At 43.5% G+C, this 25,612-nt stretch overlaps 1 protein-coding gene across 1 annotated transcript in view; it reads right to left on the reverse strand.

The window, feature by feature from the left end:
* The window catches only part of NTRK1 (neurotrophic receptor tyrosine kinase 1), a 67,465-nt gene that overhangs the window by 13,393 nt on the left and 28,460 nt on the right, over nucleotides 1-25,612 (reverse strand). Inside the window, exons 4-11 of the mRNA XM_044271428.1 lie at nucleotides 21,018-21,086; nucleotides 20,416-20,570; nucleotides 20,169-20,311; nucleotides 19,730-19,865; nucleotides 15,435-15,764; nucleotides 15,145-15,162; nucleotides 10,785-10,843; nucleotides 7,985-8,087 (exon numbers count right to left, since the gene is read on the reverse strand). Coding sequence (XP_044127363.1) covers nucleotides 7,985-8,087; nucleotides 10,785-10,843; nucleotides 15,145-15,162; nucleotides 15,435-15,764; nucleotides 19,730-19,865; nucleotides 20,169-20,311; nucleotides 20,416-20,570; nucleotides 21,018-21,086 — 1,013 coding nt within the window. The remainder of the gene's footprint in view (nucleotides 1-7,984; nucleotides 8,088-10,784; nucleotides 10,844-15,144; nucleotides 15,163-15,434; nucleotides 15,765-19,729; nucleotides 19,866-20,168; nucleotides 20,312-20,415; nucleotides 20,571-21,017; nucleotides 21,087-25,612) is intronic.

Below are 25,612 nucleotides of genomic sequence, written 5' to 3' on the forward strand. Positions count from 1 at the left end.
CATTTGAAGCCCCCTGATGCACCCCTAGAGTAGAAACTCCATAAAAGTGACCCCATCTAAGAAACTACACCCCTCAAGGTATTCAAAACTGATTTTACAAACGACGTTAACCCTTTACGTGTTCCATAAGAGTTATTGGCAAATGGAGATGAAATTTCAGAATTTAAATTTTTGGCAAATTTTCCATTTTAATCCATTTTTTCCAGTAACAAAGCAAGGGTTAACAGCCAAACAAAACTCCATATTTATGGCCCTGATTCTGTAGTTTACAGAAACACCCCATATGTGGTCGTAAACCGCTGTACGGGCAAACGGCAGGGCGCAGAAGGAAAGGAATGCCATACGGTTTTTGGATGGCAGATTTTGCTGGACTGGTTTTTTTGACACCAGTCCCATTTGAAGCCCCCCTGATGCACCCCTAGAGTAGAAACTCCCCAAAAGTTACCCCATTTTAGAAACTATGGGATAGGGTGGAAGTTTTTTTGGTACTAGTTTAGGGTACATATGATTTTTGGTTGCTCTATATTACACTTTTTGTGAGGCAAGATGACAAGAAATAGCTGTTTTGGCACCGTTTTTACTTTTTGTTATTTACAACATTCATCTGACAGGTTAGATCATGTGGTATTTTTATAGAGCAGGTCATTTTACACAATGATTTCATTTTTGAAGCAAAAAAAATCATGTTTTAGTGTTTCCATAGTCTAAGAGCCATAATTTTTTCAGTTTTTGGGCGATTACCTTGGGTAGGGTATGATTTTTGCAGGGTGAGATGACGGTTTTATTGGCACTATTTTGGGGCGCGTGTGACTTTTTGATCGCTTGCTATTACACTTTTTGTGATGTAAGGTGACAAAAAAATGGTTTATTTAGCACAGTTTTTATTTTAAATCTTTATTTTAAACCCCTCAAACCCCTTATTTTAAATCTTTATTTTAAACCCCTCAAAGTCACTGTCGGTAGAACACTACGCCGTCATGGTTTCAGATCATGCATTGCACGGAAGGTTCCCCTGCTCAAGTCATCACATGTCCAGGCGTGTCTGAAGTTTGCCAATGACCATCTGGATGATCCAGAGGAGGCATGGGAGAAAGTCATGTGGTCAGATGAGACCAAAGTAGAACCTTTTAATCTAAACTTCCCTCGTCGTGTTTGGAGGAAAAAGAAGGATGAGTTGCATCCCAAGAACACCATCCCTACTGTGAAGCATGGGGGGGGGGGGTAACATCATTCTTTGGGGGTGCTTTTCTGCAAAGGGCACAGGACAACTGCACTGTATTAAGGAGAGGATGAATGCGGCCATTTATTGTGAGATTTTGAGCAACAACCTCCTTCCTTCAGTCAGAGCATTGAAGATGGGTCGTGGCTGGGTCTTCCAACATCACAACGACCCGAAGCACACAGCCAGGATAACCAAGGAGTGGCTCTGTAAGAAGCATATTAAGGTTCTGGAGTGGCCTAGCCAGTCTCCAGACCTAAATCCAAGAGAACATCTTTGGAGGGAGCTGAAACTCTGTGTTGCTCAGCGACAGCCCCGAAACCTGACAGATCTAGAGGAGATCAGTGTGGAGGAGTGGGACAAAATCCCTGCTGCAGTGTGTGCAAACCTGGTCAACAACTACAGGAAACGTGTGACCTCTGTAACTGCAAACAACGGCTTCTGGACCAAATATTAACACTGATTTTCTCAGGTGTTCAAATACTTATATTCAGCAGAGCAAGACAAATACATTCTTTAAAAATCATACAATGTGATTTCCCCTCCATGATTTCTAAGTGGGAGAACTTGCAAAATCACAGGGTGTTCAAATACTTCTGTTCCTCACTGTATGTTGCAGTTTATACAATGACATCACTACTCTCCATATATGTTGTATTTTATAACAATGATGTCACTACTCTCCATATACACTACTCACAAAAAGTTAGGGATATTTGGCTTGTGGGTGAAATTTCAGAATGAACCTAAAATGCCCTCTAAACTTCTACAGGTGAACTGAATGTGACCTTCTCTAAACCTTTGAATGCACATGTCCAACTGATCAGTGTTTCAGTACTTTTTGCACAACTTGTTGTTCTGTAACAAGGGGCTTAACAGCAAAATTGACAACAGGTGTTTGATCCATGAACCACCCAATAAATTTTCTGCTTCAATTAGAATTGGTATTTAAACAGTCCTCCTCATCCTGCTGTTTGCATTTTTACATCAAGACGACACCTAACAATTGATCAACAGTACCTCGCCATTGCGAGACTTCAAGCAGGATGTTCTCAGACAGAAGTGGCCACTGAGCTTAGAGTGTCACCAGAAGAGAGAGTGCAACAGAGAGGGACTGGAAGAGTCACAGAAAGGCAGAGAAGTCGACATCCTTTGGCCACATCCCACAATGATGACCGCTTAATTGTGAACAATGCCCTGCGGAACCGGATGATGAATGCCACACAACTCCAGGCACATTTAAGGTAGGTGAGAGGCACCCAAGTGTCACATCAGACCAATCAAAACCATTCACATCAGTGTGGTCTGCGTGCTAGACGACCTGACGTGCTAGACGACCACAGGCGTCATCATCCTGCATGGGCCAGGGAGCATCTACGCTGGACAAGGGACCAGTAGGCCTCAGTGAGGTTCACTGACGAAAGTCTATTCACGCTGAGCAGAAATGATGGCCGCCAACAATATTAGAGACGTCAAGGAGAGTGCAAATGCATCAGCCACTGTTGTCACCAGATGAGCCTTTGGTGGTCATGGTGGTGGTGGTGTTACAGTGTAGGCAGATGTGTCTAGTCAATACAGAACTGCCCTGCACTTTGTGAATGGTACAGTGACAAACCCATACTACCTGAAAAACATCATTAATCCAGTCATTGTGCCTCTACATTAACACCACAGGCCTAATCTCATCTTCATGGAGAACAATGCGCCAGTTCATTGAGGTTGCATCATTAGGGAACGGATGCTGGAGACTGGAGGACCTCAAATGGAGTGTCCTGCACTTTCTTCAGACCTGAATCCCACTGAAAACCTATGGAATCAGCTGAGTCGCAGTGTAGAGGCTCGTAACTCTGTACCACAGAACCTCAATGACCTGAGGGCCGCCCTTCAAGAAGAGTGGGATGCCATGCCTCAGCAGACAATAAGCCGACTTGTGAATAGCATGAGATGTCGTTGTCAAGCTGTAATTGATGCTCAAGGCCACAGGACAGGTTATGGAGACATTGACATTTTGTGGGGGTATACCCAGCACTGGGGTTGGCTTTTGTCTCAATAAATTGTTCGAGATGAGGAAATCACCATTGCTGCTTGTATTTAAATGCCCGACTTTTATGATATATATCATCACTGAAGCGGGAACTTTTTACGTTTTCCATAAATTTCACCCGAAAGCCAAATATCCCTAGTGTATGTTATAGTTTATAGTAATGGCATCACTGCTCTCCATATACAGTATGTTGTAGTTTATAACAATGACATCACTACCCTCTATATATGTGTCACAGTCCCTCAGATGACTGATGTCAGGAAATCAAGGAGACTGGCTGAGCGTGGAGGAATCTAACAGCCTCCATGAATTCTCTTGATTCAGTGTTGATAGGGTTAATGACCACTTCCTTTGTCTCAGCTGTTGCTCAGTGGTCATCACTTCTACCCTTTATAGTCTGACCCCAACCTTCTGACTATGCGGTTTTGGAAAGAGCTGGAGTGTGGTTCTCCTTGAGTTTCTCCTCAACCTTCTACAACAGAAGCAAGGTGTCTTGCTTGTTTGTATTTTGTATTTTCCCCTTGGTTGTTGTTACTAGGCCTCAGGGAGATGCTTGCTCCTTCATCTGGGAAGGAACGGGTTGTCTCAGCCCTGCCAATATCTTAAGGGATCCTCAGGGTCTCCAGGGCTTCCAGGTTCCTGTGTATGGGTATTTCTACCTTCAAGGGGTGCCCATGTGGTTAGGAGTCAGGGCCAGGAGTACGGTTCTTTAGGTGGTGACCATTTCCCTTCCCTAGCGTTGAGGCCTAGTGGCTTTTCCCTTCCCCCCTGGTTGTCGGTGTGGTGTTTACTCCTTTACCTCATCCGTGACAATATGCTATATTATATTTCACAGCAGTGGTATCCAACCTGTGACTCTCCAGCAACTAAGAACGTATCCCATGCGGGTACATTAACAGCTTGTTAAAGCACACTAGGAGTTTTGCAACAGTTGAAGACTATTGTTTTAAAGCAATGACATCACTAGTCTCTTAATATCGGTTATTTAAAAAAGGAATGAATGACATCACAGCTCTCCAGTTCCCAGCAGTGATGGGCTCATCCTATCCTGAATCATTGCACTAACAATAGATGGAGTCTCTAGTATCCCTGGAAGCTGTAGTTGTAAGGTCTCTGGAGATCTATTAATGTATATAAAGCTATAAGCTGCCTATATCTAATCCTCCCGGCTAGTTAAGAGATGCCTCCTGAGATCTACCATCTCCGCCTGATATACACATATACAAGAACGATTAATCTTCTCCATATTTATGGAATTCAAGGTCCATGATGCTTTACCGCATGGCCCCAAATTCCAAGATGTCCTAAGTATGGTTAGAAGGGAGAACCATTAATATTGTGTAGGAAAGAGTCATATTCCTTTGTTAGCCAGAAGGTGTATCCTAGGCAGTAAAAAGTTCATGTACAGTCTGGCCTCTACTCCCAGGGAGCAGGAAAGTTTGGACCAAGGAGACCTGGGCCATGGAAAAGGGATCATTATGGGAGTACGGCAACTTAATTCATTGTTATTTAGGATTCCATATTTTCTGAAATAAAGGTCAAAATCTAGAGTTGAAATACTGGAGTTTTATGGCAGAAAACACATAAATAGGAGCAGGACATGACTAGTGGTTAAGATCATAAAGCAAATTCTATGTTTTGTGACAGGCATTTGATTGGTGTCAAAAGGTTTACTTGGTCGATAGCAAAGTATGTAAAACTGGAGAGAGGGTCACTGTGACACTTTATCTCTACAGTTGATTAGAGGGAGTGTCCCTCCTGTGAATGTTACCCCTGAGAGTGGTAGAGGCAGAAGGAGAGGTGGCTTGCCTCCTGCAATTATGTTTCCTTTGAAACTGGGCCAGTACCAAAGACCACAGCACACATTCTTCTGTAGGAGGTGTGCAGGACTGTAAGACCTCAAGTCAACCAGAACTAAACTAAGTATCTGGTTAGGAACATGGAGCAGAGGTCAACGGCTGGTCAGTTGTGACAAGAAAGGTGCTGAAGATCATGTTTGGGAGAAGATTGAGTCTACCTCCCGACAGGTCTGACACAAAAGAGATGACCAGCAGACGCAACAGCTGCAGGGACGACTGGCCAGTTGATGTGGAGTGTGAGTAGGGGAGTCTCGCTCCCTGCCAAAGTGTCAGGTCCCTTAGGAAGAAGACACACTAGGGTAATGCCACCAGATCAAAGAGGATCCAACTCCTTGGTCATTGTATCAGGCACTGGAGCCACAGTAAAATAAGTGCTCCGAATAAGGGTGACAACCTGTAAGTATAGAGAAAGCCCCAAGCTAAGGCTCTTGAGGCACAGAGGCCTGGGCATCACCCTTAATCAGGAAGGTTCCACTTGGGACTATTAAAGGTACAAATACAGACTGTAGAGTGTTGGAAGGGTTGTGCCTCTACAGGAGATCCAATATGGTCACTGTGCCTTGTTGTGATTTTAACTGTCACATAGGATATGCTCTCATGTTAAGTGAAGCAACCATCATGTGAGAACCTGTAAATATGTTTGAATTACCCAACTAAAGATTCTGAAAGTGCACCTTCATATTACAAGTACTGAAGTAATGTGTTCTGTTGACTATCGGGGAGCTGTTGATTGGACCCCCATCTAAGAATATTTTACTGCAACATAAAGGGTTACACATACTGCTCGGCAGCCAAAGACTATAGTGCTGAGGCCACTTTTCCATCTCACACTCACAGTCTCTCAGCTCTTCTCAGTCTTCGGGCCCTTGGGAAACAGACGCATCAAACCCATTTAAGCCTTGAATCAATTTCAAAAGTGAATTAGCTGCCTCTTACAGCCTGGCGTGGGGGAACAAGCTCTAATGAAGTGCGCTCTTCCAAACACTCTTTTCTTGCCTTAGTTAAAGTTGAGAAAATGCAGTTATGCATATTGTACAAAAACAATCTCAAGAACGCCGATTCCCGACTGCCGGTAACCCTTGAAGGGCCATGGCGGCAGCATAAGTAGGGGCATATGGAAGAGTGTCCAGTATTGCGTTAATCTACTCATTGATTATTTCAGGTCCTAGTCACATTAGCAGGGTAGGGTCAAGTTTAGATGATGATCATTTTAAATGGAATGTCCTCCAGGAAAGGCCTTTACTGTCTGATCGGCAAGGTTCCCACACCCTGCATCCCCTGTCAATTAGCTGTTCTGCAGTACCTCTGGTGTCGGAAGGATGTCAGACCCCTCCGATCAGATATTGATGACCTATCCTGAGGATAGGCCATCAATAGTATAATCCTGCACAACCATTGTCCCAAACATTGTCCGTTCTCCTCATTCTCAACTGGAGAGCAGGATGCACATGGGCTGTCCCTCTCCATAGACTTCAATAAGAGTACTGGAAATAGTTGAATCATACTTACCAATATTTTGGTTGGAAAATTCAGATGTTTTAAGCCCCGCCCCATTGACAATTTCCAAACATGTCAATAACACCCACTTCTGGGTAAGGTTATACAAGACCTACCAATTTTGAGGGACAGGAAAAGGCAAATTTGCCAGGATTGTCTCTGAAAACTCTGGCCAATTCAGGACTTTCAGCAACTATGAATGTGGTTGGCGAGTTGGGGCCCCCGTTCACCGAACAAGTGTTGATCCACACACATCAGGCATCCTGTGGATATGCCATAAATGTTGAAATGGAAACATCTCCTTTTAAGAGAGCCTGCCACTAGAAAAATTCACTGGTAAGCAAGAAACAATGCCGTGTAGGGTTAGCTGAACGTCATGATACCTTTAACTTAACAATCTGTTGCTAAGTGCACCAAGGGTAGACCAAAGCCACTCTGTGCGCCCTTGCTCCTCTGCAGGAACCTGACTCTATGACTCACGAGAGGGAAGGGCCAGCAGAGGAAGCAGGAGGAGCAAAGGTGCACAGACTCACTTGGGCCCACCCTCCGTGCACTTAACTGCTCATTTGCATATGCATTAAAAGTACGGATGGCTAAGTAAAAGGTACCATCACATTCAGCTCAGCTAGCCCTACAAGGCATTGTGCCTGGTATAACAGGGAACTTCCCGGTGATAGACTCCCTTAAAAGGGTTTGTTCCATAAACTACTTTTTACTCTAAAGCGTATTTCACCAATTACTCTAGCTCCTACTTCTCCTTTTTATCTTTTTTTTTTAATTTACCTCATTTGCCGTTTTCTCTTATCCCCCATGCTTGGATCCCACTTCCTGGTTTGTCATGTGTCTGCTGTCCAATCAGGGCAGCGAGATTTGTCCTAATACCAGCAGATCATGTGACATGTGACCACACACCGCTTCCTACCAATGAGGCCTCCTATATCCTACAGTATAAGTCTATAAGCAATGGTACGGTACAATGGGGGGCTTTGAACTTTTAAAAATGGCAATTTTGATAAACAGCGGTACTTAGTAGTGGTGTAATACATTTATATTAGTGGTACAACCCCTTTAACTGCCCCACTGCATTATGGGAGCGGTTTATTCTGCACAGCTCCATTATGGTGGTTTTAAGGGGCTATAAATCTTGTTGTGTTTAGGTTCTCACTGAGGGCTAATGGGATCCATCTATTTAACCATCGACTCACATTTTATTGAACCCTCGAAACATGGAGAAAACTAAGTCTCACACTCTTCCTCATCCCCCTGCTGTGGGGTAGATTATTCCTTACTGCAAAGCCATAGAGTTTCACGTATATTTTATCATGGCCCAAATACAACATGTCCATCAAGTTGAGGGGAACTTACGGTTGATTCCAAACTTCGAATGTCTTCCACACTTATTAAGTACAATCAGCATGATGAGAAGGAACAGGCAGGCAAAGACAGCCAAGCCTACAGCCACAGAGATCTAAGGATGAAAACACAGAGCACATCAAACCTCTTGGCTTCACATCCTGTATTATACTCCAGAGCTGCACTCACTATTCTGCTGGTGCAGTCACTGTGTACATACATTACTTATCCTGTACTGATCCTGAGTTACATCCTGTATTATACTCCAGAGCTGCACTCACTATTCTGCTGGTGCAGTCACTGTGTACATACATTACTTATCCTGTACTGATCCTGAGTTACATCCTGTATTATACTCCAGAGCTGGGACAATTCTAACATTTTTGGCTCTATACACCACCACAATGGATTTGAATGAAACAAACAAGATGTGCTTTACCTGCAGACTGTCAGCTTTAATTTGAGGTATTTACATCCAAATCAGGTAAACGGTGCAGGAATTACAGCAGTTTGCATATGTGCCTCCCAGTTAAGGAACCAAAAGTAATGGGAGAATTGGCTTCTCACCTGTTCCATGGCCAGGTGTGTGTTATTCCCTCATTATCACAACTACAATGAGCAGATAAAAGGTCCAGCGTTCATTTCAAGTGTGATATTTGCATTTGGACTCTGTTGCTGTCAACTCTCAAGATGAGATCCAAAGAGCTGTCACTATCAGTGAAGCAAGCCATCATTAGGCTGAAAAAACACAACAAACCCATCAGAGAGATATCAAAAACATTAGGTGTGGCCAAAACAACTGTTTGGAACATTCTTTAAAAGAAGGAACGCACCGGTGAGCTCAGCAACACCAAAAGACTAGGAAGACCACGGAGAACAACTGTGGTGGATGACCGAAGAATTCTTTCCCTGGTGAAGAAAACACCCTTCACAACAGTTGACCAGATCAACAACACTCTCCAGGAGGTAGGTGTATGTGTGTCAAAGTCAACAATCAAGAGAAGACTTCACCAGAGTGAATACAGAGGGTTCACCACAAAATGTAAACCGTTGGTGAGCCTCAAAAACAGGAAGGCCAGATTAGAGTTTGCCAAACGACATCTAAAAAAGCCTTCACAGTTCTGGAACAACATCCTATGGACAGATGAGACCAAGATCAGAGTGATGGGAAGAGAAAAGTACGGAGAAGGAAAGGAACTGCTCATGATCCTAAGCATACCACCTCATCAGTGAAGCATGGTGGTGGCAGTGTCATGGCGTGGGCATGTATGGCTGCCAATGGAACTGGTTCTCTTGTATTTATTGATGATGTGACTGCTGACAAAAGCAGCAGGATGAATTCTGAAGTGTTTCGGGCAATATTATCTTCTCATATTCAGCCAAATGCTTCAGAACTCATTGGACGGTGCTTCACAGTGCAGATGGACAATGACCCAAAGCATACTGCAAAAGCAACCAAAGAGTTTTTTAAGGGAAAGAAGTGGAATGTTCTGCAATGGCCAAGTCAATCCCCGGACCTGAATCCGATTGAGCTGCATTTCACTTGCTGAAGACAAAACTGAAGGGAAAATGCCCCAAGAACAAGCAGGACCTGAAGACAGTTGCAGTAGAGGCCTGGCCGAGCATCACCAGGAATGAAACCCAGCGTCTGGTGATGTCTATGCGTTCCAGACTTCAGGCTGTAATTGACTGCGAAGGATTTGCAACCAAGTATTACAAAGTGAAAGTTTGATTTATGATTATTATTCTGTCCCATTACTTTTGGTCCCGTAACAAGTGGGAGGCACATATGCAAACTGCTGTAATTCCTGCACCGTTCACCTGATTTGGATATAAATACCCTCAAAGTAAAGCTGACAGTCTGCAGGTAAAGCACATCTTGTTCATTGCATTTCAAATCCATTGTGGTGGTGTATGGAGCCAAAAAAGTTAGACTTGTGTCCATGTCCCAAGATTTATGGACCTGACGGTACATTACTTCATTACCACAACAAGTTTGAAGTCAGATAAACCCCTAACAAGGAAGTAGCTATAGGGTAACTGCAGTCAAATTCAGTCCTTGGCGTCACAGGGGGCCCAAAGACCCTTCTGCCACATAATAAGATACTAGTATTAAAAATGTCACGTGGTAGGTGGGGCACTGAGTCAAATCATGCATTGGACCCAGGAGCTTCACCTCTGGAGCTCCTATAATACAGGGGGGCAGGGCACTTTGGCCACATGAACCTACTGTACAGTGCCCAGAATATCAGTCAGATGAGGCACTAGACAGTTTTGGGAGACTTCAGCTCCTTTGTCTGTAGAATTACGAGTTCTGCTCTGAAGTATAACTCAGTACAGTATAAGTGCTGTAATATATTTAGTATTTTTTATTTAGATGGTAAAATGTTGTCCAGAGGTGGGCATGTACACTATGCTTCAAGTCACACCTGCCAACCTGAAACCTGTCAGCAAGTAGGGTAAACTAAAAGAGCAGCGCCGTCGCTCCGGATAAACTGTCTGCACTCATGTAATAAATGAGTGTTTCCAGGGACCAGGGTTTGACCTCTCTTCCCCACCACACTTCGGCTCTTAGGATGTTTTATAAAATTTACTATGCAGCTAGAATCAGCCGTATTTATTACTTAGTGGTTTTTGCCTCATTTTTTTATTTTTATAAATTACCAGCAAATTAACGCACTGTCAAAGGAGCATCAATTACGTCTTAAATTACCTCTGGCCGCGTAATTACACTGCGGTGTTAGAGTCTCGTGGTTCTAGGTGCCGGTAACTCAAGGTTTGTGTGTATGTGCAGCAACATCTACAAACTCACCCCAAATGTGTTGTCGTCCACCGTCTCCACTGGGTTCACGTACGTGCTATTGCCTCCGCCTGTTGTACCGAAATTGTTATAACTCTGTTAGTAAAATTCAATTAATTGGAAGTAAAATTAATAAATTTTTCATTATAAATATTAGATAGCTTGCATTGATCCTGAATGACATCCGTGCGATGACAGCCGTGCGATGCCAGATGATGTTGTGGCTACTCGGCCAGGAGAACAGGATAGGGAGCAGGTCACCTCCTCAAGCATCCCTAACCTGACCCTAACTCCTACCAGCATGGGCCAACTTTTAAGGTAGGAGGACCCATGCGCAGGAACCTCGGAGCCCTGACTTACCCTCCGCAGATCCCTGAGCTAGGAGCTGGGTAAGACGACCTACTCCTCCAAAGTACGGAGGAGCAGGAGTCTCCATGGCCAAGCTGCTGGGACAAGGGGAACACAAACAGCTTTACGGGTATGGCAGGCGAACTAAAAGTTCCACCAACCTGCCACAGCCTTGCTGACTGGATCCCTGAGCAAACAGGAATCCAGAACCGTAAACTGCACCAAATACATAGGAAGGTCCCAACAGAACATTACATACAACTGCACACACAAGAAGGCATAAATATAAACATACAATATATTTATGACCACAGGTGGCTGCTCCAGCCAAGCATGACTGAAGCAACCTACTGAGCCATGCCAAACACCAAGGCTATATAGGCCAAGAAGCCACACCCCACAGTCGGACACACCCAGTGACATCACACACACACTGGGAAGGGAGTTAACCCTTCCAGAACCACAGAAGGGAAACACACATAAAGGGGAAGTGACCAAACTAAGATCACACTGTGGCTGTTGCCGCAGGCAACGACATGGGTGGCAGCCGTCCTTGGAGACAGCCCGAAGGCCAGGACACTGCCACCACATGTACAACATACCAAACGTTGCCACGGGCAGCCACAGTGAAAGGAAGATGTCAAAGTGCACACCAAACACAAAGTGCACACCAGACATACCAAACGTGCATACACACACGCACACAACTCCAAGGGAACCGCACACATAGCTGTTGTCCGCGGCAACCGCACTTGAGGCAAACAACATCATGCCTCAAGCTGCGGTTGAAACAACAAACCGCGGGCAACTGTATGCGGCTCCCAAGGAGTCACGGCCATAACCGTGGCCGTGACACTCCCACCTCTCAAAGCCCCCCCCCCACCAAAAAAAAAACACGTGAGGGACTCAACACAAGGGGATGGGAGAAGGGGACGTCCACTCTCAGACACGGTTCCCAAAAAGCCGCTGTCAGCTGCATCCTCTCCCAGCACACAACACAGCCAGTCCGACAAGGCCTGCAGCCCGCACCAGCGACACAGGGGAGAAAACCACTGAGAGATGGACGAGGGGACTCTCCACTCACGTCCCCACTCCAGTCGCTGCCAGCAGACACTCCTAACCAGCACGCAGCCGGACCACTTACGGAGTGCTGCCAGCAAACGACCAGAGATGGGACATGGAGAGGGACGAGGGATCACCAACACGGACACGGAAGGTACGGTGGCGGGGAATAAGCCACCAACCGTGCCGTTAACAGTGATCCCCCCGGGATGCTCTCCCTCCGGAGAACGCGCATGCAGACCACAAGGGGATGGCACTGCATGCTGCACCCTCTTCCGAAGGTGTGCAAAACCGCACACCAAATAAACACCACGTGCAATAAAATCAGGGGGACGCCAAACGAACACGGTGAGGAAGTGGCGGGGAAAAGTCACTCACCGCGCCGTCAGCGGCGAAACCCCCATAACGCTCTCCCTCCGAAGAGCGCGCATGCACCCCATCCGCAGACGGCGGTACATGCTTTACCCTCTTTCGAGGGAGGCCAGGTGAGAAGCCTTTGTGGTCATACTGTCACGGCTGAGGATGGGGGAAAATCCTCAGCCGTGCGATGCCAGATGATGTTGTGGCTACTCGGCCAGGAGAACAGGATAGGGAGCAGGTCACCTCCTCAGGCATCCCTAACCTGACCCTAACTCCTACCAGCATGGGCCAACCTTTAAGGTAGGAGGACCCATGCGCAGGAACCTCGGAGCCCTGACTTACCCTCCGCAGATCCCTGAGCTAGGAGCTGGGTAAGACGACCTACTCCTCCAAAGTACGGAGGAGCAGGAGTCTCCATGGCCAAGCTGCTGGGACAAGGGGAACACAAACAGCTTTACGGGTATGGCAGGCGAACTAAAAGTTCCACCAACCTGCCACAGCCTTGCTGACTGGATCCCTGAGCAAACAGGAATCCAGAACCGTAAACTGCACCAAATACATAGGAAGGTCCCAACAGAACATCACATACAACTGCACACAAGAAGGCATAAACATAAACATACAATATCTTTATGACCACAGGGGTGGCTCTCACTGGCAGGTAATATGCACAGGAGGCTGCTCCAGCCAAGCATGACTGAAGCAACCTACTGAGCCATGCCAAACACCAAGGCTATATAGGCCAAGAAGCCACACCCCACAGTCGGACACACCCAGTGACATCACACACACACTGGGAAGGGAGTTAACCCTTCCAGCACCACAGAAGGGAAACACACATAAAGGGGAAGTGACCAAACTAAGATCACACTGTGGCTGTTGCCGCAGGCAACGACATGGGTGGCAGCCGTCCTTGGAGACAGCCCGAAGGCCAGGACACTGCCACCACATGTACAACATACCAAACGTTGCCACGAGCAGCCACAGTGAAAGGAAGATGTCAAAGTGCACACCAGACAACACAAAGTGCACACCAGACATACCAAACGTGCATACACACACGCACACAACTCCAAGGGAACCGCACACATAGCTGTTGTCCAAGCTGCGGTTGAAACAACAAACCGCGGGCAACTGTATGCGGCTCCCAAGGAGTCACGGCCATAACCGTGGCCGTGACACATCCTATTTCATACTCCAGAGCTGCACTCACTATTCTGCTGGTGCAGTCACTGTGTACATACATTACTTATCCTGTACTGATCCTGAATGACATCCTGTATTATACTTCAGAGCTGCACTCACTATTCTGCTGAATCTGAATCAGTACAACCTAAGCAGAATAGTGTATTTACCAAGTGAATCCACAGTTTATGTAGATTCTAGAATGAAAAAGGAAGCAATATTGTACATTTTCTCATTGAAAAGTTTAGCAATTTCTTTGGTCTGTGTGTCTCCATGGTTTCAGACTACAAATAAACACTATGTAGTCTGATCCTGCAGTCGTGTGTTACTCTTCTCCCTCTGCTTGTTCTGCTACAGACTTTAGTAATCAGTCAGGTCTAGGGCCAGACACTGCAGCACCCCACACGTCATCCCTGTAGCTTCAGGCTCCATCTTGTCGTAGTCCAGCTAGCCTCTAGGCAGGACTGATTTATCAGTTAGATTATGTTATTGCATTTACCAAGGTAAGGGAAAGAGCTAATCTGTTTAACTGCATAAAGTGCGCAAAAGACGTCTTATCATATTAGCTGAAATCGGACATGGCAGTATCTGTTCAATACTGACCTGAGTATAAGGCAGGGGCCTATCCTGTCCTTGGCCTTAAAGGGCTCTTAATGTTGATGCTTAATGGGGTTGTCCAGGGGACTACTTTTTTGTTAAATAAAAGACCAGAATGTGTAAAAACTAAGAAATAGCATTACTCACCTCACTGATCCTCTCTGCTCTCTACTTTCTAGTCCCAGACATGCAAGAAATGGCTGGGAAACCATGTTCAACCAATCACTGGCCACAGCAGAGACCCGCCTCAGTCAGTGATAGGCTGAACTAAGCGATAGGCTGGACAGGCATTTCCATCGGGGACCAGGAAGTAGAGAGCAGTGGACAACCCTTAGAGTTGTCTACCAAGGGTGATCTTCTTTTATGCAGCACTAGTGACCTGATCTCCTACGGTATGGCTGTGGACACAAGTTAGATGATACCTCTCCTATTATAGGGGTTTTCCAGGTTCAGAATGTTGAGGGCCTATCCTCAAGGTAGAGTATCAATATTGGATCATGGGGGACCGACTCTCGGTCAGTCTCGGCCGATCAGGAGTTTGAAGTGGGCTCTTCATTCTTATCATTGGTCTGTCTACATAGTAGTGGTGGTGCAGAATATTGCTGCTTTGTCCCATTTAAGTGAACGAGATGAAGCTGCAATATCCTGTACCATGGCTACTAAGTAGAGGTAAAGAGGACACAGCACACTACACACAATCAGCTAATTGCACCTCTCTTGGGACCCAACACCCAGACTACATGCCCTGGTAATCCCCCTAGCTGAATCCTTGAATATCCAAGTATAGTCAACCAATTGGACATCTAGCAGAATGACTTACCAGATGGAGACAGCGACACTGCAAAAGAAAAAAGGCATAAAATTACAAAAAACTAAAAACTAAACTCAAAGTGGATAGTAAAGTAGTGTTACATATTATAAAAATGTACAATTCAAGGTACTCCTCAAACACAATCAACATCTACTGTACCACTCTTATGGTGTGTGACCATCCTTGAGTGGTCAGCTCTTCAGCTAAGGAACAAGAACCTCCACCATTCACACTTTTACAGTCTAACTAACTGACACAGGTCAAGAACCCTTTAATTACTATCCCCTCTCACTGCTCACCTGGAATGGGCTCTTCCGGGTCAAATTTAAATGGATTATCCATAAAGATACTGTAGACACTCTTGCTGTCCTCCCCGAGCCAGTTCCTCACCAGTAGCGTGTAATTACCATTATTGACATGCGTTGGGTTATTAAAGTACAAGCAGCCATGGATTAGAGTCCCGTTTTCTCTGTACTCAAGCAGCCTTGTGTATATGTAGGTGTTCATGAATAGGGTCTCTCCATTTAACTGCCAGCTGACCTCCGGGGCAGGGTTCCCATCTATTGTATAAGGGATGCAGGAGTGATGTTGATGAATCACCTCGCCCAAGTCAATAATTACTGCAGAAACTGGTAAAGAAAGAGAATGGTCAAGGGAAGCAATATATATATATATATATATATAAACGTCTGCCACTCAGCCGCCTCTAAACTCCTATCACTGTCTTCCTCCTTTGGCCTTTCACAGTGGTCTTCCGCTCCCACCCACAGAGATGGTCACACTCTAAATCTGGTCTTTACCCGCCTCTGCTCCCTATCTAACCTTTCTAATTTGCCTCTCCCCCTATCTGACCACAACCTACTCACCTTCTCTTTACTGGTCTCTTCTTCTGCTCCCCCGGTCCACACACTAGTACACCCCCGCAGGAACCTTAAACATCTCGACTTTCGCTTGCTTTCTGACTCTTTCTGCCACTCTCTACCATTTGTTCCCTCCAAGACCCACATATTGCCACCATCATTTATAACACCACAATAAGTACAGCTCTGGACATTGTTGCCCCCCTCACACACAATAAAACCTGAAAAATCAACAGGCAACCCTGGCACACCAACCTGACCAAAAAACTCAGACATCGCTGAGCGGCGATGGAAGAAATCCCATTCTAAGGATCACTTCACCAAATACAAGCAATCCCTCTTCATTTTTAAATCCTCACTCGCTGATGCAAAACTTCTCATCTCATATCTTCCCTGTCCCACAGCCCTAAACAACTTTTTAACACTTTTAACTCCCTTCTCCATCCCCCAGCGCCCCCACCCTCTCCTCTCATCTCAGCTGAGGACTTTGCCACATACTTCAAACAAAAGATAGTCAGCATCAGAGAAAGCTTCAGTACACAGTCCCCACAGACCCTCTACTCAACTACCTCTTCTTCCAAAACCCGTTTCTCCACCATTAAAGAAGAAAACCTCTCCACTTTACTCTCCAGATCACATCTCACCACCTGTGCACTTGACCCAATCCCATCCCACCACATCCCTAACCTCACCACAGTTTTTATCCCAGCCATACCTCACCTATCACTAACCTCTGGTGTCTTCTCCTCTGGTTTTAAACCATTACACCCATCCTCAAAAAGCCTTCACTTGACCCATCTTCTTTGACCAGTTATCACCCCATATCACTTCTTCCATATGCCTCAAAGCTAGTTGAGCAACACGTCCATTCTGAACTGTCCTCTCATCTCTCCTCCTGCTCCCACTTTGACCGGCTATAGTCTGGCTTCCGACCCCACCACTCAACTGAGACTGCCCTCACCAAAGTCACCAATGACCTACTAATAGCCAAAACCATAAAACATTACTCTGTCCTCCTTTTCCTTGACCTGTCCTCTTCCTTTGACACTGTCAACAGCTCTCTTCTGTTACAAACTTTCTCATCTCTTGGCATCACTGACCTGGCCCTCTCCTGGATCACATCATACCTTACAGACCGGACATTTAGAGTCCCATGGCTTTCAGTATCACTTTTATGCTGACGACACACAAATCTACCTCTCTGGTCCAGACATCAACACCTTACTATCCAGAATCCCACAATGCCCATCTTCCATATCCTCCTTCTCCTCTCGCTTTCTAAAACTGAACATGGATAAAACAGAATCCATCATCTTTCCCCCATCTTTCTCAACCCCCCCCCCCCCCCAAAGACCTATCTATCACGATCAATGGCTGCACACTCTCCTCGGCCAACCATGTCCGCTGCCTTGGAGTGACCTTGGATTCTGCCCTCCCCTTCCGACCACACATCCAAGCTCTTTCCACCACCTGCCACCTCCAACTCAAAAACATCTCCCGCATCCTTGCTTTCCTCAACTTTGAGTCTGCGAAAATGCTTGTACATGCCGTCATCCACTCCCGCCTAGACTACTGCAACATTCTCCTCTGTGGCCTTCCATCTAGCACTCTCTCACCACTCCAATCTATCCCCAATTCTGCTTCCCGACTAATCCACCTCTCACCCTGTTACTCCTCTGCCTCTACCCTCTGCCAATCCCTTCACTGGCTCCCCATTGCCCAGCGAATTCAGTTCAAAATACTAACAAATACATACAAGGCTGTCCACAACCTGTCCCCTCCCTACATCTCGGAGCTACTTTCCCGATACATCCCCACACACAATCTCCGATCCTCACAAGAGCTCCTTCTCTTCTCTTATCACCTCTTCCCACAATTGCATCCAAGATTTCTCCCGTGCATCCCCCACACTCTGGAACTCACCACCCCAACATTTTAGACTCTCACCTACAGTGGAATCCTTCAAATAAACCTAAAAACCCACCTCTTCAGACAAGCCTACAACCAGTATACCCTATACAGCCTCTATACCGCCATGACCAACTTTACCCTCTCCTACTGTGTCCTTCTCCCATACCATGTACATTGTAAGCCCTCACAGGCAGGGCCCTCTCTCCTTCTATACAAGTTTCTAACTCGTCTTGTTCATGCTTTGTGCAATTGTCTGTATTATGTATGTATATCCCTTTTCATATGTACAGCGCTATGGAATAAATGACGCTTTAATAATAAATAATAATATTATAACAAACTCAAAAAAGCCACCTAGTGAATCTCCAAAATACAAACTGGAGAACACAAACAAGTAACTGAAATAGAGATGTCCTAGACCATGGGCTACCATGTGAAATTGATGTTTGGCTTTTTGGGCTGAGCATCAAAAATGCCCCAGGAGGTAATTTTTTAACTATATAATGTTGGCATCCACACGTTGTAACAGAGGGTTGGAAATTGTCCTTCTCCATAACTGTAGCAGCTAAATACTTTTGCAGCAGTAGATCTACTAAAATCATGTGTAGCTCTAAATGGATGAGAGTCTTGGGCAAGAGATGTCCAATCCTGAAAGGGTCAATTAGAGAGTTGCGTTAGAGTTAAATCACTTGTTTGGAATATTTCCTACTACAATTCCATTAGGTTTTGTGTGGGTATTGGTTCTCTGAATTAATTAGAAGGTTTTTCCAGTGAGTAAGATTTTCTTCCCATAAATCAGTTGGAGAGGTGTCTGCCAGGAATAGATACTTTCTTCCATCGTGTCGTTCCCCAGACGTACGTTGTCTAGTGGCTTAAGGTGCCCATACATTTTCAGTAGCTGCTGGCCAAGTGCTCACTCGGCTGACAGCTATACTCCTCAACTCCCCTCGGCTCAACCATGCATACATGTCTTTTTAGTGGGGAGAGGAGAGTGACTCACTGCCAGAAAAGCTCCAGTGGAAGCTTATCTCCCAGGGAACAAAGGATTAGGCATGATAAAATTCCACATCAATTCTTTCTTTCCCTGAGATCATATGAGATGGGAGGCCTTCATACACATAAGAAAGTTATCTGGTCCCACCAAGATCAGCAGGCTTTTCCGACTTTTCTCTAATGTTTATGGGAGCTTATAGGGAACCAAGTACAAAACAAGTACAGATTGTCTTCTAGAGATCACATATTATAGTCATCAACCTTCAGACCAATACCTAATTCTTGGACACTAATCAATTCAAATATCTCCTGACAGATAATGATGAAATAAGCCTAGATCATCCATAGCTCTGATTTGTACATTATGGCTGGTTCAACCGACTTCAGTTCTGGCCACCCAGTTTGGAGAAATCTTGGGTAGGCCAATCTATGAGAAGGCCAAAAGATACACTTTTGATCTTCAGCCAAAACATCTATTGTCTTACAGATGACCTCATTTATCGACATTCAATACCAATTTGCTTTGATATGTTCTCCTCTTTTGTGTATGATCTATTTATCAGTTCACCTTAAGGTAAATCGTGGCCCTGATGGTGAGCAGGCCATAGCCTGTGTGAAGTGGCAGAGCAGACCCAGCGGCCGGACCTGCTAGGAAAAAGGCAACAGGAGGCGTGTCTGGGTTGCCTAGCAGGGCAAGCAGGAAAGGGGAGGCTCATGGCTGCCACTGTACAATACTCATACAGACAAGTACCCAATACTATTTCATCTCTACAGCCACTTCTGTGTAAGGTTCTAAATACATACAGATCAAAGCTTGAATGTGAACTTACAGTGGACATCTATCTGAACTGACTTTTTGGTGGGACCAGCCATGTTCTCAGCCCAGCAGCTGACATCGCGCTTGTTGAATCCGGAAGAGATATTAAAAATGTGCAAGAAGATCTCGATATCAGGACCATCAGACTGCTGCGGATGAAAGACATAGATAACATTGCAAAAGAGTGTTGTAATGATGGAGAAACTACAACATAATGTTCACAAGTCTATTGACATTTATAGTACACTTAGATCCCATGGGAAACCATTCCAAGTATGACTTTTTGTGTTGTCCCCATTTGGACATTCTTAGTTAATGATAATGAACTATCAACAGGACAACTGCTGTGGCTATCGGGAAACATTTCAGATTTTTTTTATCAATTTACTCTGTCAGTGATTGGAACCTTCAGAGTGTCATCATTACTCTAGCCAGACTCATTTTTTTCATACCTCAATTTCATATTGAGCGTTCAGATCTGGTAAAATCCAGGTAGCCGTTGGTGTAGGCTGACCAGCTACATTACACTGAAGGGTTAGGTTGTCCCCATAAAGAACTGTCAGATTTTGCTCTGCAATGAAGACATCTGGACGATCTACAAGAAGAAAACTAAAATAAAACTAAGCAATCATAGGTTTCATCTGCCTATCAGTTGTCAATAAACACACCATTTCATTTGTGGACACCTGAGATGCTTACCACAGTTCGAGATGTTGTCGTCTTCTATAAAAATCTCCACCCCATATTTCCAGCAGCTTAAGGATTGGTTTCCAAGATCAGCCCAACCTTCTTCTCTACGAAACTGAATCCACCGCACTTCACAGGAGCACTGGAATGGGTTCTCAGTCAGGACTCTAGCAGAGGAACAATGAGGTTAAAGAAGGCAATAAATTATGGTTGAATTCCCTTTCTTGGTTCTTATAATGGTTCAAACATAAGACTTCTTCATGTCTGACTCCTAATAGGTACAAGTTCTCCTTGTGGAGCTGCAGACAGTAGGCAACCTACCTAACAATAGTATACAAAACTCTCTGTACTAATGGGGAGCAAAAATTCTGAAACCATGCTGTCTACAGATGAGTGTCTGTGGTTTGGCTGATCACCCAAGTCATGTTTCATGACACTTTAAGGGGTTAATTGACTTGCAGGGTAGTCACCTATAGATGGCACTAGAGGTACAGCATTATTTCTTCTAGAGGAGAGCTATCCTGTATTTTTCACAAATAATTGCTTATGTCTTTAGAGACAGTTATGCACACACATAGGACTAATTTTCATGGTAATAAAGAAGTTTGACCTACAACTCCTGTAGAGGTAGACCATGAAATGTCCTCCAAGACAGCGAGACCAAGGAGTTAGAAGATAGGTTGCTGTTGAAAGAAGAAGAAAAAACAGCTTAGACAAGACTCCAAACATATGTGTTCTGGTGTGACAAGACCGAAGACTACAGTTGTCAACATCCGAAGGAAGAGGAAGGTGAAAGGGTGAGGAGTTGGGTTCATTAAGACACATGGCTGCTTGTGTTGGCTCCAAAGCTAGACTATGTCCTCTTGATAGATGGAAGAGTTTCCAGTGTATAAACCCTCCTCCCACAGGAACAAAATAGTCTATACAAGAGTCCTCTTAGCACTTTTAGTAAATCCTTGTATTCCCCACTGCAACAATTCTGGATCATCATTTCATTTGGCTCCGCAATGTGCCATTCGTCTGTTATTCCCACCCTAAAAATTTAGGACTAAATTGAAAAATAGGTGTTTCCCCTTGTCAAATGATGTGTCCTTCCGAACTGTTCGGACAGTATCAGACTATTAGGGAACACACTCCCAAATGGTAACACCCAGTTGACAATTTATTTGTCCCTTTGCAGTAGTTATAACCGAGGAACACCACATTACTAAGTGAAATTTGTAGCTTTTACGTCTTTTTCGCCTGCTTTCAGCTAAGTAACGACTGATGTAAATGGCTGTAAATAAGCCTGCACGTGCCTCCATTTGGCAAGATTTCCATGCAGCCTTGGGTAGCGAGGGCAGATACATTTCAGCTCTTGTCAGGTCAATGATTGTCCACAGGGGAGTAAATATGAGCGCTCGCTGTCAGTCCCCACACTGAGTCCCCGCTGTACCCAGCTGCTGAGAGATTGTATTCTGCTGTAAGCATTGATTTCAGCAAACAAGACATCTGACTGCAGTCACTTTTCACCGTCACTTATTGCTCTCAGGCCTAAGATGAGGCGTAACACCTGGAAAAACAGCGCCAAGAATATGACAGCAATTATGTAATATATTTTTTTTAATTACATTATTGTATTATATTATCATTATTGTTTTATTAATCATTATTTTATTATTAGTGCCAGTTTATTATTCCTATTTTTGCAATAATTACTATTATTTTTTTTTACATTACTAATTAATAGTTACTTTTAAATTATAATTGTTATTTTATTAGTACGAATTTATAATGATATATTTATTATTCAGATTTTGTGTTAATCATTTGCAATTATTATTATTTTATCATTACCATATTATGTATTAATTAATATAATAACTTATTATTAATACATATTTTACCTCATTATTATTTCTGCATTTAGTGCAATTATAATTAATTTTTACAAGAAATATTTCTTATTTTTAACTATTTTGTGATTAAATTTTTATATTTTTTGAGGCTTTTTTGAGTGCTTATTTAAAATCTTTGCTTATTAGTCTTTTTTTAGTTTCCTTTCTCCCTAGGTATTTTTTATCTATGAATCTCTTTTAGCATAACCTGCAAAAAAATTACTATAAATTAATTTTTGTTTAGTTTGTTTTTCAAGAATATTTTACATGAAACTAAAAGCAAATTTGCATTTGCCTGGATGGAAATGAATTAAATTATAATAAAGCATGATATTTGTATGTATGTCAATTTAAAATATATTACAGTCCTTGGCTACTTTATGAGCTGTAATTAGATAATAATTTTTAAGAGACAGATTTTTCTCATAGATACGTGGCTACAAATAAAAATAAGTTAAATTTAAATATATTAATTATTTTTATTTTATGTTGAGATTTTCTTTTTTATGGTTGGCATTGTCAATAATATATATGTTTTATTAATTTTTTATGTGTTTAATAATATGAGACCTGATTTTATGTTGTGTTATGATTATGTCCTTTTTTATAGTAATTTTTCAAGCAAAATACACATTTGAATTCTTGGGATGAAGTAAAATAAAGCCATTTTCAAACAGTACAGTTACGTGTGGGTTTTTGACATATAAAAAATTGCAAAAACTGCATCTAAACAAGTTTGCGCTTCAAATTTTTGAAGTATCCTTTATTTCAATGAATACTATCTTACGTGTTGACTAAAATATGCAGGATAAAAGTATAAAATGTAGATTTTGTATATAAATGTACAGTGTATTTCCACATATAAAATATATATAAAAAAGAACAGTATTTATTCATTTTTTACTGTTATACATAAATTATATAAAAATACAAAAAGCAAAAAAAAAATATAAAATCACACAAAAAGAGTTGTCCTTTGATAATAAGAACCTTTGCATTTGTGCTCTTCGGGATGGGAGCTCCCGTTGATTGATGATAGTAAAATATTGAGATTCCCCTCCTACCATGAATTCGATACCTACAATAACATTTTGCTTGGCAGAAGATCTGCTTCACAGAAGCTCTTTGTTTCAGACGAGGTGGAGAAAGAGATCACACAGAACGTAGCTGGTGGAGATGGCGTTTATGTTCTCATAATATTTTATTATACTACTTTACTACAATATTTTATTATACTACCCTATAGTTATTTTAGTGAAGGCATGGCCTATGCATGATCTAAAAACCCTGTCCTGTTTTCATGCATGGAACAGAAGTTCTGCTTCTGGGAAGGGACTGAAAGTCTGGTCAGAGCCTAATTTTGATTCGCATTGTTTGTCTCTTTTTCTGTCTCACTCCCAACAGTACCACATATTCAGATCTGCATGAAAACAAGTGCCAAATCCTTGGTTATTCTTGGTGACTACTCTCCTGTGCTACATGTTATGGTATCATATACCTGGTTCTGCTTGACTATGTAACTGACAATCCTCTGGTACCCACCTCCTTGTTATAGCCTTCCCAATACTTTTATTTTGGCTCATAACAACCATAGCTCTTATAACTCCAACTTGACTTGATCCTCCTACTGAAAGAATTGTCTCATCAGATACAAGACCCGTAATAATGGGGCAATCAGTTGATCCCACTCCAGAAACCTCCAGAAAACAGCCAATGTTGCCAGCAGAAGACACAACCAGACTAGCATTCACTGCAGGGAACTGTAGTGTTGCCTGGTGGCCATTTAGATGAATGGTCATCCATGTATTGCGGTGATAACTCGGGTCCACCAGAACAAGAGGGGGGCCACCCTCTATGATGTCCATTTTCCCTAAAGGGGCATATAGGCAGAGGTTGCTTTTAGACTTAGTAATTTAGAGAGTTATAACCTTCATCTAAAGTAGACAACCCCTTTAAGAAATGCCGTTAAATGAAAACTGGCATTATGAATTGGAATTACTGAAGCAAATATGAATAAATAATGCACTGTGTGTAGTATTAGTAGGAAGATAAGACTTTAGTATCCTCGGGACATGATGTACACTTCAAAACAGAGCTGCTTTGACCCAGGTCCTCTTGTTTAGTGGCCTGTAGCCAAAAACATCACAAACGGGAACTGAAAACCCAAACAAAGCAAGACGATGGATGCACAAGAAGAAGGCAAAAACACAAATAAAAAATAACAACTACAAGATCTAAACATGGATTGTAATCATCCGCAGATGATGGCCCTTTGTAGAACTTCAGGAACCGTCATCTCCCACTTTTTTTTATAGGGACAGGACCTTCGGATAGTTGATATTGGCTTTGTTTGTGATTGTTTATGTTTTTGTCATTTGCAGTTGACATGATAGCTCATAAATGAATGGAGTAAGGATTTCAAGGCAGTGTTTTATTTGATGTCTTCCATTGGAATCTCAATTCTAGCGTGAAGCCTTCACTAAACCTTGTCCCTCCATACACAAGTATGTACATCTTTATTCAAGCCATAAAATTTCTAGCACAGCCCAAAAAGTCCTCTTTTTGCATGTACTATGTACTAAGCACCAGTACTCCATCAGGGAACCCACATGTGTAAAGTTTATATTGATCTTCAAGGGGAGTTTCAGTCAACAGAAATGCTCAGGTTGGAGCATAGATGTTATATTTTCTCTTTGGAGGTCCTCTTTTTCACTCTCCTTCACTTTACCAGCTGCCCTGAAGAATGCGGGAAGAGTAGCAACAATAGCTCTAAGTTCATTTCTGGCTCAGAATGCTGGTTGTCACTTTTGAAGCCCGTTATACGCTACACTAATACTGTAACCTATACACAAGAATTAGAACTTCCATAGTCAGGAGAGTTCCTTCATTTAAAGGGGTTATGCAAGTGTTTTATTCTGAGGACCTATCCTAAGGATATGTCATCGGTATCTGATCAGTGGGGATCCCACTCCCAGCACCCCCACCAATCAGCTACTTTAAGAGGCCAATGAGTGCCACGTCCTCCTTGCAGCTTACCCTAGGCCATTGCCATGTTCATCGGTTATGTGGCCTAGGCTTAGCTGAGTCCCATTCAAGTGAACGGGGCTGAGCTGCGATAACAAGCTCAGCCGCTACCCAATGGATGGTGCTATGCTTAATAGGCAGGGATGGGAGGTCCCACATGGATCAGATATTGATGACCTATGCTGAGGCAAGGTCACTAGTATAAAACACTCCGAAAACTCCAGCAGAATAGGGTCCATTGTTTTGGAGCTGTTGCATTGGGATAGCAGGTGGAATTGCTTAGCAGAAGAGTCAAGATAGGTAATCAT

Source organism: Bufo gargarizans, chromosome 11, assembly GCF_014858855.1.
Source record: "Bufo gargarizans isolate SCDJY-AF-19 chromosome 11, ASM1485885v1, whole genome shotgun sequence".
NCBI lineage: Eukaryota > Metazoa > Chordata > Amphibia > Anura > Bufonidae > Bufo > Bufo gargarizans.